This window comes from Zonotrichia albicollis, chromosome 9 (genome assembly GCF_047830755.1).
Source record: "Zonotrichia albicollis isolate bZonAlb1 chromosome 9, bZonAlb1.hap1, whole genome shotgun sequence".
NCBI lineage: Eukaryota > Metazoa > Chordata > Aves > Passeriformes > Passerellidae > Zonotrichia > Zonotrichia albicollis.
Genome location: NC_133827.1, coordinates 37,851,539 through 37,867,070, shown reverse-complemented (window position 1 = coordinate 37,867,070; position 15,532 = coordinate 37,851,539). Strand labels below are relative to the sequence as shown.

Genomic DNA, 15,532 nt, shown 5'->3' with positions numbered 1-15,532 from the left:
CTGTGGATTGTGAAATCTCATTTATTGAGGAAAAACACTAGCTCGGTAAGAGGAAGCATTTAATACAGCTGGTAGATGATTAACAAGCGAGTGCTCAAGTCAATTGCTGCAGGAGCACCATGAGTTCCTGAGGCCATAAAAAACTTCTCACACACGTCAGAGGCGAGGAGTTCACAGGGAAGCTGTGCCTGGCCAAGCCCTCCCTGCATGGCACCACAGGCTGCAGCTCCTCACCTTCCTCCCCCAGGTCTCTGCATCAGTGCTACCCCAGGGACCTTCCCACAGAGTGCTTTAGTGCTCCCTTCACGTTCTCCCAACAGCCAGGATGCCTCCAAGACCTCCCTCCCCATGCTCTGCAGAGGTTTCAAGGCATAATACATATAAATAAAAGATCTATGCACAGCTGAGCACCCATTAACCCCCTTCCCTCCCTCCCAGCCTCTGTCCCACCAGCAGGCACTTGTCCTCTGGCCAGCTGGGCCATCTGGCAGGAAGGAAAGCTATCAGGGTCCCCACCCCTGGGCATGTCAAGGCACTGGGGAGGAGAGCTACACCGTGTTCTGTGGCTCTTTCAAACCAAGGCCAAAGAAGAAGCAGCATTTCTGCTCAGGACCTTTGCCTTTTCACACCTGAGTCACCCAGAGCCACCTCAAGGTGTTCAGTGCTCTTAAGTATCAGTTACTTCTAGGCAATAATATCCTGAACACCCATCCTGGCTTTTACAGAAGAAGTTACAGGGATTTGGCACTTTCTCCTTAACAGGCCATCATTAACAAGTGACTCATATTATATTGCAGCGTGAGTCATCCCGGCAGAGGTCACAAACGTAAGTGACAACTAGTCTTCAATTATTTCCTTCAAGCTGAATTAAAGGTGTATTGTTATGCTAATTTTGTATCTGCTCCATCCTATCTTTCCTTCAGCTGTCTCCAGAGCAACCTGGGATTTCAGCTCATGGCCCAAACCACCTCTGGAAGAGCTCTTTCACCAGGGTGTTGTTACAGGTACAAACAAAACAGGGAGATGCCAATGGAAAGTCTTCTGGATGGGCTTCCAGCTATGGCAACAGGTAAAGCAGTAAAGCAGCTCTCCATCCATCCATCCATCCATCCATCCATCCATCCATCCATCCATCCATCCATCCATCCATCCCTGCTCCACAAGGCAATGAGCTGCTGCTCCTGCCATTTTCCTGCTCTGTTCATGCTTTTTTGTAGCCAATGCTCAGGAATCTGGGGCTTGCACAGAGCTCAAACACCTTCAGGCTGCCACATCACATACTGGGCTCCAAGAGTAAGGACAAAGCTCAACAAGCAAAATCGTTTCAAACTATGCCCCGCATCATACGAATATTGAAGAAATTATTACATGGCTGCTGTAAAAAGGGGCATTTTCCACCATTTTCTAGCCAGGCAGCCCCATATTTCAGGCTGTCTTCTTCAGAATGTGTCCATCACAGGTGCCCAGCCAGGGACCAGGGGCAGACAGCATCCCTGCCAGGGCAGGGCACTGGAGGACACTTGGCTCAGAGAACAGAGCTTTGCCCATTAGAAAACACGGCCATTAGGAGCCTGGTCACCAGTGCAGCATTCTGTTTACATTTACAGCAGTCAAACACAGTCCCACTGGCTGTGAGGATCACTTTGGAGAGCATTTGTAAACTGCTCTCACTACTGGAATCCCATTTAGCTATTATAGCCTCTTCAGCCATACTAACACACCGATCCCCACAGAATAGCAATGGGAAGAGCAGAGTCATCACACTATTTACTGAAGCTAATCAATACATAAAGGCTGAAGATTTATTGCACTGAAGACAGCCTGTCTGCATGGCTAGAAAATGCACTGAAAGCCCTTTTCATTTTGTTCCTTTGGCCTCTGGTTCTTCTCCAAAAACATTTGCCTTGCACACCCATTTTTCTTTCCTCCCCAAATAAATGGTGGCACCTGCAGACATCTGACACCTTTCCCAAACACCTATCCTGAGTATTCAGTGGGAATATAAAACACAAACCCACAAGTTTAAGGGCACTGCACCTTCCTTTCCAGCCATGTTTCATGACTGTTTTGGGATCTCCCATCTGAGTGAGTAGCTGGAAAATTCTGGCCTGTTTTGAAGGAGATCTATTTGCCAGGTACAGGGACACAAGCTGTGCTGTCCTGTTCCACTCAAGAGGGAATAGTTAGACCCACACTTATTTTTATCTATATTTGTATACTTTATTTTAATACCTATAAATACAAGACCTTTGTAAGTGCCCTGCAAAGCCCAAAGCATTTCTGTTCTGCTGTGTTTTGGGGTGAAAACCCACAGTGCTGAGATACCACCAGAGATTCACAACTGGAGAGCCACAGCTGGGGAGGTGCACTGAGCTGCACCACCAAACTCATCCTCTGGTTTCATCCTGGCTCATGTTTGGAGAGCAGCAGCCTGGTAAGCAACAGCCATGAGGCTTAGTGCTCCTGAAGCACTGATGGTAATTAAAACAATCAACATCTGGTAAGTAGACATGTTGTTTTGGTCACTGTATCAGCTGTATGGCCCCAGTGTAATAGAAGTATAGAATGGTTTGGGTTGGAAGGGACCTTTAAGCTCATCCTTCACCATGGGCAGAGATGCCACCCACTAAACCAGGCTGCTCCAAGCCCCATCCAACATCTTTAAACACTTCCATGCATGGATCATCAGCCATTTTTCCGGGCACTTGTCCCAGTGCCTCACTACCCTCCTAACACTGCTAAGAAAGACTGCAGTGAGGTAGGGAGGAGATCTGCTCTTCCCATTTTGCCAGTTTATCTCAAAATCACACTAAGCTTTTGTGCTCCTGTATGAAAGAAAGAGGAAGAGACAAATATATTCTGATGTACAGGGAGATTTCTATTGTTGCCTGGACATCAAACAGCACCCAATTAGTCCTGCAAGGATCTGACCCACAAATTATGAAAATAAATGCCTCTGAAGCTTTGATCTCTTGTATTTCTATAGCATGCTACAGCAGTTATTAGACACATTTTATTAGGCTCAAGCTGTGAGATCTTTTCCTCAGCAAAGGCTCTACCACCTCCAATGCATCCTAAAGTCACCATCCAGCAGATTAAGGGCATGATCCCAAACAGTCACTTCTGTCATGCCCTAAACACATGACTCAGCTGGCAGTAGGCTTTTTCCTGCTGACTTTCAAAATTAGGAGAAAAGGGAATTTTTAAAAGGAAGGGGAGGGGAAACTGTCAGCCATATAAATTTTTTTACTTTTCTTGTTAGATTATAAAGGAATATGCATGTGAGGCAATATCCCTGGCTTTTAAAGAGAGCTGCTTTCGGAACAATTTGCTGTTCTGAAAGCAACACTTTCTGCACCCTGAAATGCCACTGTGCTGGAGGGAACAAGCAAAATCTGTAACAAAAGGTTGTGTGCAGTGTGAGGCTGAAAACCACACGTGCACTCAGGCAAGCAGAAACACCCACCCTCGCTGCAGCAGGAGCCTCAGAACCAGGAGGATGTTGAGCTTGCACTGCTCAGGCTTTGCTCAGAGGAGCAGCTCACTGCTCACAGCAGCACAAACCAGGCAGGGACAGTGCCTGCCACAGGGTAGGGCTGTTTTCACCTGAGTGCATCCATAGGAAGGATAGGATTATGTCACCTGCACAGGTGACACCTCACTGACTAGCAGTGGCTGCTGTTTGCACAAAGCCATGAATATCTAACAGCAGGGCTCCTGTGGCAGAGCAGAGCTGGTTAGCCACAGCAGAGCAAAGGGAACCCCTTCTGCTGGCCAAGGTAACTCAGTTTCTGAGTGTGGGGCAGGACAGGCTGCTGGCTCCCTTGGATGGAAGCAGGAGCTGCTATCCAGCCTGGCCATTCCAGTGCTGCCATCATTTATTACCAACACACAACCTTCAACTTCTGGCAAGCATTGCAGCAAAGCAACACTGAAAAGTGACATTCTGGATTAAAGGGAAATGTTCTCTGATTGGCCATTACAAAATAAAAATCAAGCGTGCAGAGAGATAGAACTGAGTGCCAACTGAAGTTCTTATCAGTGCTTTCCAACCTTGGTGGCTTTTCCTCTCCTTTCCCTAATGAGCCATTGCAGGAGCTCCCCAGGGCTGGGGGCTGATGTGCTGGGCATCCTCATCCCAGGGCAGGAAGGGGATGCTCAGCCCTTTGCAGGGCTCATCTACACACAGCCATGGAGGAGGAGCACAGGGAAAGGGGGAGTATCCGTTTCCCAAGGACTGGGTTCTTTGGCCACAGCTCCTTTAGAAATCATAAACAATTTACATGGAAAACATCAAATCTCACTTACATAAATTGTCTTCCTGAGCCCAGAGCAGACTGACCATCACTTTCAATGTGCAGCCACAGTGCAAAGTGACAAAACAGGACAGGAGAAGGGGGCTGGGGAGAAGGAAATTAAAGCTGCTGGCTTCCTAAGCGGGAAACACAACCTCTCACCCAATGGAGCTACCAATGACTTAGGCTTGTGGGTTTTAACCTGCATCCTGCTTTAATGGCTGTGTGAAAGGTAGCAAAGAAGGCACCTGAGCATCAGCAAACAGAAACCTCATGTAATGGAGGCTCTGCACCTGCAGAGCAGTCAGGGCCAAAAAGGCCACCAGCAGGGAGAAAGGATCAGCCAAATCCTGGGAGAGCAGATGCAGGATGCCCTTCACTCCATGAGGCTTCTGGTCCCTTCTGTAGCTGCAGAAAGGGAAAACAATATGTGCTCCCCTGGCAGCCAGCTGCCTTCAGGTGGAATGTCCTGAACCCTCAACCATCCTCCACACCCCAAGGCACAAGAGCTTTTGCCAAAGCTGTTTCTCCACACCATGCACCCTTTTGGCTGCTGGTAGCTTCCCCTGGGGAAGCATGGGACATGTAGCAGGATTCTACCCCTTTACAGATGAGGCATGAAGAATTGAGACAGGGATCAATAGCCCGTCCTTGGTCTGCAGGTCAGAGCCACAGAACTCCCACTGGTGTCTGTAATTGCCCTTGCCAAGGGTGAGGGGGCATCAGGAGGAGTCAGGAAGGGCTGCAGGGAGCAGCTCAGAGCCTGAGCCCAAGAGCTTTCCCCTGACCTGGCCTCACACGAATGATGATTTCCAAGGACACCTCTCCCACAGCTGGGTGATTCATCCTTGGGGATTTACACACAGATCAAATGGAAACTCATCCCATACAGACTGTACCACTACAGCTACAAGCCTGGCATAGAAAAACTACCTTCCGGTAGCAAGGTTAAAAACCTCCTCTAACTCCTCTTTGTCACATGCATTAAAAACAGACCCTTTATTTTAAATATGCACACCAGCCAAATGCTCTTTGTTGCTTCAAGGCTTGATTCAACAAAATGCTTGTGCTCAAACTTCAGCCTGCTCAAGCATACATTTTGCCATAAATTCACTCCAAATTATTAACTTTTATGGTTGCCCAGCAAAAGAACATCAGTGAGAACAGAGAACTCTCCAAGCCTTCAAAAAGACCATACACTGCTGTGCTGTGGAAGAACTGCAAAGATAAGGAAGACCAGTGATGAAGAGTAACTGCACAAAAGCAGCAGCTGGGATGCACAATTCCAAAGGGGAGAGAAAAGAACACAATCAACCCCAGAGAAAGATCTGACAGAAGACAGACCCTTTTCCATGGTAACTTTGCATGAGCACACACAGGAACATGCACAGGTGCATAGAGGATACATCTGCACCAATGGAATGGAGCTGGACACTGCCATCCCATTGGGATTCTTTAAATTAGAGGAAAGATTTAGATTAAATGTTAGGAATAAATTATTTTCTCAGAGAGTAGAAATGCACTGCAACATAAAACCCAGAGAAGCTGTGAATGCCTCATCCCTGGAATTGTTCAAGGCCAGGTTGGACAGTGCTTGGAGCAGCCTGGTCTAAGGGAAGGGGTTTTAGAACTAGATAAGCTCTGAGATCCCTTCAAACCCAAACCATTCCATGATTCTGTGATTCAGGACCAGTATTCTGCTGCAGTTTTATGGTTTAGAACTCAAAGGACTCCAAAACAGACAAAGCACATGGATGCTGTCATGCTCCATAGCTTATATGTGCACTAAATGACACTGGAAGAGGACAGATTAAGTCCCTGATGGAATACTCCTGAGAGTGGAGTGTCCTTCCTCAGGAACTGTGAATATATATATTTATTTGTTGAACATCTGCCCCAAATTTTGCAAAGTTATTTGCAAAATAAATATTAAATTATTTTAATTTTAAATTAAATATTAATTTGCAAAGATATTTGCAAATATAGCATTATCATGTAAATACAGCAAAATAAGCTTTTCATGTCTTTTTTTTTTTAATCTCTAGAAGTCATCTCCAGTCAAGTTTGTTCCTCTTTCTATTTAGGAAGGTGACCTTTACAAAAGCTGCCCAAATTCTGTTGAGCTACAGAATTTTTTTTAAAAGGTGCTGGAAGAAGAAACCTAAAATAATGCTGCCAGAGTAATGCTCCTGAGTGGTGGCTTGCAGTGCTTATCCCACAATAGAGTTTCTCCTAAATCTTTAATGATGCTGAAATATGCCATAAACTGACAAAGTTCCAGAAACAGGACAATGCCAGAATGTTTGAGTTTTGTGGGTTTTTAACATGTCAGCTTTTATCATCATTGACAGTGATCAACTAATGCAAACAAAGGGCCACTGAAACTTCACTTCTACACAAAGCAAGCTAAAGGAAGAGTAGTGACATTTTTGGGTTTCATCCAATTCTTCCCAGCAACAGCTAATACTCACCGGCTCCTTAAATTCTGTGCTGTCTCCTCTCCAAGCCTGAGCATTAAAGGCCAGGCTTTTCCAAAACAATAAACTATTTTAGGATACAGTTTCCAAAGAGTGCATGGTCAGCACTTCACTGAAGTAAACAACAAAAGCCTGGCGTTCATTAATGAGCTCAAAACAAAAGCAACGTCCAGGTACATGAAGAAAACAACTGCTTTTTCCCCCAAAAGGCTCTTTTTAAACTCCCTGCCTTGCAGGAAACCCCCAGCCAGGCTGCACATCCCAGCTGAGCCTGGTGCCCTATGCCCAGGGTGAGCCCTTGCCTGCAAGACAAGGAGCAGCTCTGAGCAGGGGCATTGCTGGCCCCAAGCCAGACCCAGCCCAGGGGTTATCAGCTCCCTGGGAAAGGTTTTTCCTCCCTGAGATCTTTTATAGCCTCCCACACACCTTGCAAAGCAACTGAGATGAATCCAGCTGTGGCAGCTACTGCAGAAGAGCCCAGCACCACTGCTGAGTGCATCAGCCAGAGGCCCAGCCCTGCAGATGGATGCAGCACAGGAAAAGCTACTGACCTGAATATTTGAGAAGGATCAAGGCCACTGCCTTCAGCAAGAGATGACAGGCTCTTGCATTCGCTGAGATGAAAAAAAAAGGGGGGGAAAAACCACCAAACCCAGCCCCATCTTTCTGCTCTCTCCTATTGGGATCAGCTGTGCATTTCCCACCACAGACCATGGCCCACTGCATCCCTCCTCACACTTTTTCATTTTATTGCAAAAATCTGCTTCTCCAACATGCCTGTCAACAGCCTGTGTGAATCCTCATGTTAATCACTATTCTGCTAATAACACTGCCAGGTCATCTGGCTATTAAACATGCTGAGTGGACTAGCAAAAATATCACCTTGCCCATACAAAAGAACATTATAATGTAGTTTATCTCTTGTCACTATAATATGCAGTGCTACCTGTTCGATGGCCTCATTGTTTTAAATGACATTTTTCTGCAACATTATGATCCTCATTACCAGCACCACCACTGGAAGATCTCTGGTTTGAGAATCCTTCCTATCCTGTCACCCAGAGGGGCACTCCTGGGTACCAGGGCAATGAGCACAGTGCCCAGTGATGGATAGAAACATGTCACAGGGAAGGCAGGAGCCAACCCCAAGTGCACCAGGCCGTGCATTTTAATCAGAATTCAGTGCTTTGTTCCTGCCCAGCCTCCAGCACATCAAGCAGATGTACAGCTGCACTGGAGCCCGACTGTGTGGCCAAAATAAACTCCACAGTGTGGCAAAAACGGGAGCTCCTGCCACCTCCTATGTCACCTTCCAGCCCAGATCTGTAAATCCCACCCCACAAGCCCGTGGGCAGTGGCAAACTGCACTGGATGATGGTGTGCAGGGTTCTGCTTGTGCTCAGCCTTCAACAACCATCCTGAAAATGCACCTCCCTTCCCTGGGACAGCAGGAGGCAAGCCAAAGCAAGGCACTGGGCAAACTGGCAGCCCACCTTTCTCACACACAATTTGCCTGTGGCTCATCTCAGCCTCCAGGAACATTTCAGTGATTCAAACTCAGAGATAAAGTGTCCTGAGCACTTCCTCTCCCCTCTGCTGGGAACAAATCGCCAGGTTTTTGAGTCACTACCTGCTCCCAGCATTTCACAGAGGCACCTCTCACCCTTTTAAATACACAGGCGGCCCAAGAGCAGCATCTCCTCCACCCAGACTCATCCACAAACCCACTGCAATGTGACACCTCTTTTCTGATACATAAAAATTTTGCAAGGCTTGGGGAATTACTCCTCCCTGCCATGTTTTGTGCTCAGGCAGCAAATTCACTATCGATTTCTGATTCAGACCCCACGGAATGATTCACGCCTCGTGCCCTAAATCTGCTGAATTTACGACCTCTAACAATTATTCTAAGTGCTGGAGGAGCTCAGTTTAGAAGGAGATCTATTCCTTGGCAAATTAAGCTCCTATTCTTGTCTGGCTTGCAAACCACCACATCTCTCGTCATTTACAGGAAAGTGCCACAGCAGGTCTGTCCCCATGAGAGGCGGCAGAGGGCTGAGTGGCAGCAGCTCCGTGCTGGCAGAGTGGGCACTGCTGGGCAGGAGAGCAGGGAATGGACACTGCTGGGCAGGAGAGCAGGGTTTTGCTGTCCCACCCTGGTGTCAGTCAGGGTTTTGCTGTCCCACCCTGGTGACAGTCAGGGTTTTTAGGTCCCCCTTGTCTCCGGTTACCCTGAAATGCCAGCACTGCTCTGCTCACCAGCCAGGCGCTGCTGCTGCTGTGCCTCAGGGGGAGGGAGGCAATATACATTTCCTCCTAAAGCGAAAACAAAACCCCGACTGTGGCTGCTGTGCATTGCTATTAAAAAGCCACAAACAGGGGAAAAAAAATCCACCAAAAAACAACCTAAGCACGTGTGGATATGGTTTTAAAAAGACATATCCTAGTTCAAACACACTTCCCAGTACAGATGTTAAACAAAAAATTAAAATTAAAAAAAACACAGAAGGTGGGGAAGAAGGGGAGGGCTCCCTCCCCCCAAAATTATACTGTGCTCCTGGATTAACTCCACCAGCTTCAGCAACCTTCCTCCCAAGGCACCTTCCACATAAGAGGGGAAACCAGCTCCAGGTCTGTTTTTAAGGCAGATGGTTCCCCCATTCCAATCTCATCTACACTGTGTATTGCTGAGCAATCATTTACACTATTAATCAACCAGAAACTCACCAGAAAGAAAGTAGGGCAAGTGAATAAAGATAGACTTCTCTTTTTTTTTTCCTTGCACTGAAGCAAATAATATTTCTAAAAATACACTTGTTCAAGTCTTCAGCAGATTCTGCTTGATTTTATTTATTTGCCTATGCAGCAGGTTGTGTGGAGCAGCCTGGCTGCTGCCTCCCGCATAAATGCTGTTTCTCTCAATGACTCCCCATGCTCGTTTCCATCGAGCCGTTCTTACGGCCAGGAAGACGGGAAAAGGAAGAAAGTTACAAGTGAAATGGACCAGGGGGGACATCAGGCCACAGCCCACGCCGAGGCTGACACGTCTGACGAGGCTGACATTTCAAGGGTACATGCTGGGCTTCATTTTCCGGGGGGGCGAGGAGGAGGCAGCGCGCAGGGACCACAGCGGGAGAGGGCTGGAGAGAGGGATGGAGAGAGGGGATGGAGAGAGGCTGCGGGGCCGGGGCGGGGAAAGCGGGGCTCAGCTCCGCACCCCGGCGGTGCCCGGCCCCGCCATCCCTGCGTGTCCGCCTGCCCACAGTGGGGGGACCGGAGCGCGGGGGTGTCCGGGTGGGACCGGCCCCGCTCCCCGCCGCGGGGACCCGCCCGGCCGCCCGCACCCGCGTCCCCGCGGCGCTGCGCGGGTGCGCGCACACGGACACACACACACCTGCGGGGCGGGCACACGCACACACACACACAGACACACACACAGACACACACATGTGCGGATGCGCACACGCGCGGATACGCGCACACATGTGCGGATGCACACACGTGTGGATGCGCGCACACGAGCGCGCGGCGGCGGGCGCGCACATGCACGCGCACACGGTTATCTTACCCGCATTTACATACGTGCAGGCGCACATTGCACACACACACACACACACACACCGAGCCCCGCGGACCCCCAACCCCATCTCCCCGCCACCGGGGGAAGCATGGATGCATGCATGCATGCATGCATAGGTGGATGGATGGATGGATAGATGGATGGATGGATAGATGGATGGATGGATGGATGGATGGGAGGGGTGCCGCTCCCGCATGCCTCCCCGCCATCCCCGGCCCTGCGCCTCACCCGCAGCGCCGAGAGGTCTATCTCGTCCAGGCTCCGCGCCGGGGAGTCGCTCGCCATATTTCCGCCGCCGGCCAGGCGGCCCCGCCGCCACCGACCGGGCAGTGGCGGCCGCCGCGGCGCTGGCGCTATTTAACGCCTCTCCTCATGCGGGGCGCCGGGAAGGAGAAGCCGCCGCCGCCGCCCCTGTCCTTCCGCCCGCAGCGCGGCTGGCTAGGGGCGGCCAGGCAGGCAGGGCTCGCCGCGGGCTGCGCCGGGATGGCGGCGGCGGCGGCGCATCGCCGCGCCCGCCCCGCACCGCGCCCGCACGGCCCCGCGCCGCCCCTGTCTGTCACCGCGGGGGCGGCGCCCGACCCGCCGCCAGGGGGCGGCGCCGCGCGGGGGCGGGCAGAGCCCCCTCAGGGCCGGGCGGGGGCTGCGCCGGCACCGCGGCTGTGGCCAGCGAGGGCACGGAGGGGGACGCGGCGTGTGGGGCAGCCGCACCCGCGGAGGGAACGGGCGGCGGGACCCGCCGGGGTGCCCAAACGGGCTCGTTCAGCACGCAGATCCCCCCGAGACTGAAAGGCCCCGGAATCCGGGCTGGGGCTGGGCGGAAAGGCGCAGGGCTCCAGGCCGCGTGGGTTCTCTCACGCAAGGAGCCCGGCAGCGGTGCCCGTCAGGTGCGGTGGGAAAGCTGCCCAGTTTCAGGTGCTGAGCCCGAATCCTGCAGGCAGGACATTGGAGCACCAAGGCCAGAGGAACCTGCTTGGTGTTCCTCGGGATGCTCAGGGAGATTTGGCCCTTTTGCAGCTGGATCCAGATGTCACAGCTCGGTTTGCTGACCGGTTGTCGACCTGTTCCCTCGGCACTCGGGAGCCATCCCAGCCCTACCAACTCCCAGGCTGATCCTCAGTAGGAATGAGGGATGGATGCTGTGTTTGGAATTGGCCAAACCGCCTCCCAAGCCAGCAATAGCTAGGTAGAGTCAGCTTTTAGTTTTCCTTATTTCCCCTTTTTGGATGTGGTTCCTGCCAAACCAGGTGCCGTATATAAATATATATGTATAAAAAAATCTGTTGCCTTTGAGAGAGCCGTATGGAAGCTGTACTTACAACATCAACTTGTGTCAGGAGCTTACAATATGCAGATCTGGGAAGCGGAAACCCTACACATGAGTCAACTGGCAGGCGGATGGGATTTTCTTACACTCTCTGATTGGAGATGTGCTCCAGAAAGTAATAATAAATGGTATTACAAACGGTCGTGCAGTTGTGGGGATGCTGCTTGTGTGGGAGGTGCAGCCTCACCAGGCAGGACTGCGGGACATGGATGGACCAAGGGCCAGAAGGAGCTGCTGGAACCTCCCCAGAAACAGCAGGGTTGGTGCTGCCGCTGCCCTCGGCTCTGCCCGGGGACTGCATCCCTGCTTTATCACGTACTAATCCCGATTGCAGCGCAGGCTGTGTCTGTTTTGGCTTGCAGGGCTGCGAGGGCGCAGCAGAATGTGATTTTTTTGGGTAATGAACTGCCCAAGTGGCGGGTAGCGGAAGTCGCACGGGGCTGCACATCACCCGCAGTGACGGCAGCCTGCCTGGATTTAACCCCTTTTCCCGAGCTACACATCATCCCTCCTCAATATCGTGCACAGTCGATAGCCCTCACTCACATATAAAGAAATAAATTTGATCAAAATGTTAAATTCAACAAACTCCTGAATCTTTGGTGGTGTTTTTCTAGACCAGATGTTGTCTGTGTCTGTTCCAGCCCAGGGATTGCAATGTTGCGCTTGTAGTTGGGGAGCTGGAAGCAAAACTGCCTGGAAACTGGTAACAAACCAATGCGAGACTTCCTCCTGCTGTCATTGTTCTCAGGCAGAGAAGGGAGGAACAAACAGGATGAGAGAGGATGCTGGCTTGCTCTAATGTGCTCTCCATCCAAGAATACACAGGATTATTTGTGAAAAACATAAGGATTAATATATGCATATATATATAAAATCTATGTATGTCTAATCCTGCAAATAGACAGATTGCCCTGATCCTCAGCACGAGTGCCAAGTCCCAAGCTAAGCTGTGATTTAATTATGATTTATCCGCTGCCTATATAGATGGGGAAAATGTAGAGGACCCTCCTGTTATCACTGCAATAAGAAATGCATAAAGTGATGGAGAGAAGTGACAGGAAAATCCCAGAGAGGGCTGCTGTTTCCAGGCTGATTGGAGCAAATTCAGAGCCTTGGAGGGGAGATGAGCACCCGGTGACCTCCGGAGATGCCAGGGCTGCTATGTGGGCTGTACCCAACCAGGCTACAGGAAAAGCTTAAACTGAGCAGTCATTTTTTGCAGGAAGCTTTTTCCATTAAAAAATTGTTTCCAATATGTTATTCTTTTAGCTATACATTTACCAATCTATCTGTGTCTCTTTGTACACTGTTTTTTTTTTTTTCTACATCTAAACAAACCTTGCAGTTACAGTCACCATGACTCAAAACAAAGTACTCAGTTGAACTGGCTCAAAATATTTTGCCGTGAGTCATTTCAGCACAAGATTGAGTTCCCACCTGGCAGGTGCCCCCTGGGCATGGCAGCCAGACCCTGCTGTGCCACAGCAGCTCCAGCCAGCCCTGGCACAGCTATGGCTGAGGTGCAGCACGGGCAGGGCACCACCAGGCCAAATAAAGGAATGGAGTTACCACATCCCATCCTTCATTAAACAGTAGCCATGGAAAAAGCACACAGCCCTCCCAGCTCAGTCCCCACGTCCCTCATCAGCTCCATTTCCATTTCTTCTGCCACACACTGGGATCATTCTCTGACAGGTCATTGTTTTTCCTATTTAATTTCTATTTGGGAAGTGGGGAAATGTGAAAATTCCATATTTCCCACAGGCCTTGGTGAGCAATGAGCACCTTAATGACCCAAAGCTCAGCTGTCAGCAGAGAGTGGGGGACCCTGAAATCACCATTTTTGATTTACTCATTGAAGGGCATCAGCCCCCATATAAACTATCCAGGTCATTTGACCTCTGCCTAAAACTAAATTTAATTATCTAACAGTGCCATCACTGTTAATTATATTGTGAGGGGGTGTATGTAGAATGAGTAAATCTAAGTGACACATAAGCCATTGCCCAATTAGCAACAGCTTCAGGTGCTTTGGGCTTTGGATCATTCTTCAAAAGATCATCAAGAACAGGAATGAAGCAAACAAGAAAGCACATTTGGGCCCCAACATATGATTTATTCCACAATAATTCTGTGACCATGTGGCACCAGTTGTTCTAAATCCAGGTGGTTTACCCCACTGTTAGCCCATGTGAGACAGTACTGAACAAACTGAACAGAGGATGCTGAAAAATTTCTACTCTGTAAAATGCATAATAATTGGGGTTTAGGCTAACATGCAGCTGTGTTAAAAGAGACTCAGAAATGACTGGCTACATGTGTCCTAACCTACATCTATTGATCTCAAATGCACTTTAACTGATTCATTATCACTTACTGATTGCTCGTTCTCCTGCTGATGTGGGTTCCTCTCCAGGGAGAGAAGCGTTTTTCCATTGCATCCTTGGAGCAGAGCGGGGCTATGTGAGTGAACCCTGCTGTCAGGATTTTTCCTATAGCTGTATACAAAAGAAAAACCCCCTGTAAATAGTTCATCACTCCCTTACTTAAGCATTGCGAAGTACAAACCTCTGTAATCACTGTGATGGGGGAGTAAATGGAAAATCAGCAAGAGCTCTTTGGGAAACCCTTCCTCTACAGATTCATAGCAAGGAACAGAGTGGTACACTCAAACAGCAAATTCCTGGGGCACCACGGGGAGAGAGACAGGGGATGGTTCACTTCCAGGAGGTCAATTCACCCACAGCAATCCTCCAGGCTGCTGTTCTTCCCCAGAATATCTGGCAGTGAGAACCAGCACAGGGTTTTCTTTATTCCCCTTCTGTTGCCATTGCATTTGTCTTCTCTTGAGGGCTGCCACTGTGGGCCAAAGGCACCACGGGCACTCCAGCCTAAAGGCACCCCCAGCAGGAGTTCTTGCTGTGCCCGTGCCTGGTTTATGCAGCTCAGTCTCACTCTGTGTCTGGCCTGGGCTGAAGGAGGCTTCTCCAGGGTAGCAAGCACCCACATCCTTTGAGGCACCTCTGTAGCATTTACCAGAATGCTAAAATTTAAATGTAAATTTTCAGGTTTTGGCTAAAGCAGAGCTGTTTGTAATCATGTGTGAGCCTCCCAAGCAGATGCAGCAGGAGCTGAGGGCTCTCCCCTCAGCCTGGCTATGGGATCAGTGCTTTAACATGTCCTTTTGGCAATATGTTTTTATGTTGCTATTTGGGAACCCTGCACACTAGAGATGCAGGACTTTGGTTTGTCAATTAACCTCTTTCCTTAGTGCCTCCTCTACAAAGAAAAAAATACATTAAAGGGCGACCCTATTCTTCAGGAGGGTGTCAGGTCTTTTAAAGTCATTTAAAATGTGCCAATTGTGACTGGTTAGAAACCAATCAAAACCCCAGCTTTGCACTGCTTGAAGAAAACCTAACGCGGCCTTGCCCCCAGCAAACCATGTCCCCACAGTCCTGCTGAGGAATACTAATCTCTCCTTTCTTTGCCTGCTTCTCAGGGATGATATTAGTGTGTGTAAGATCCACAATGCATGAGCTGCCAGCATAGGGACGTTCTCCAGGACCCACCTGCCACAGCAGGGAAGTCCTTTGGGAGCCCCTGACCATAAATACTGGATTTACAGCCCCATCCACAGGGTGGAACAGCTGCTCCATTTGTCAAGGGCCTTTTATCAAAATTATTTATCATCCCAATATGTTTTTAATGCAGCTCAGTCTGGAGCTGAGCTACCCTAAGCCAACCAGTATTTATTTTCTCTCTTTCCCTTTTCTCTCCTGGGTTGCCTTGCATCCCAAAGACAGCCCCAGGTCTGGGAAACACCTGACCTGAAGCCACCCCCATCTGGCAC

General features: G+C 49.6%; 1 protein-coding gene across 5 annotated transcripts in view; it reads right to left on the bottom strand.

The window, feature by feature from the left end:
- Nucleotides 1–10,929, bottom strand: part of TNIK (TRAF2 and NCK interacting kinase) — a 146,190-nt gene extending 135,261 nt beyond the window's left edge. For 4 of the 5 annotated variants that reach the window (XM_074547434.1, XM_074547435.1, XM_074547438.1 and 1 more), the window contains exon 1: nucleotides 10,581–10,928. In XM_074547434.1, coding sequence (XP_074403535.1) covers nucleotides 10,581–10,637 — 57 coding nt within the window. In that variant the 5' untranslated portion in view covers nucleotides 10,638–10,928. Of the gene's footprint in view, nucleotides 1–10,580 lie in introns of all 5 variants that reach the window. The other variant, XM_074547436.1, reaches the window with a different exon arrangement.
- Between the last annotated feature and the right edge of the window lie 4,603 nt (nucleotides 10,930–15,532).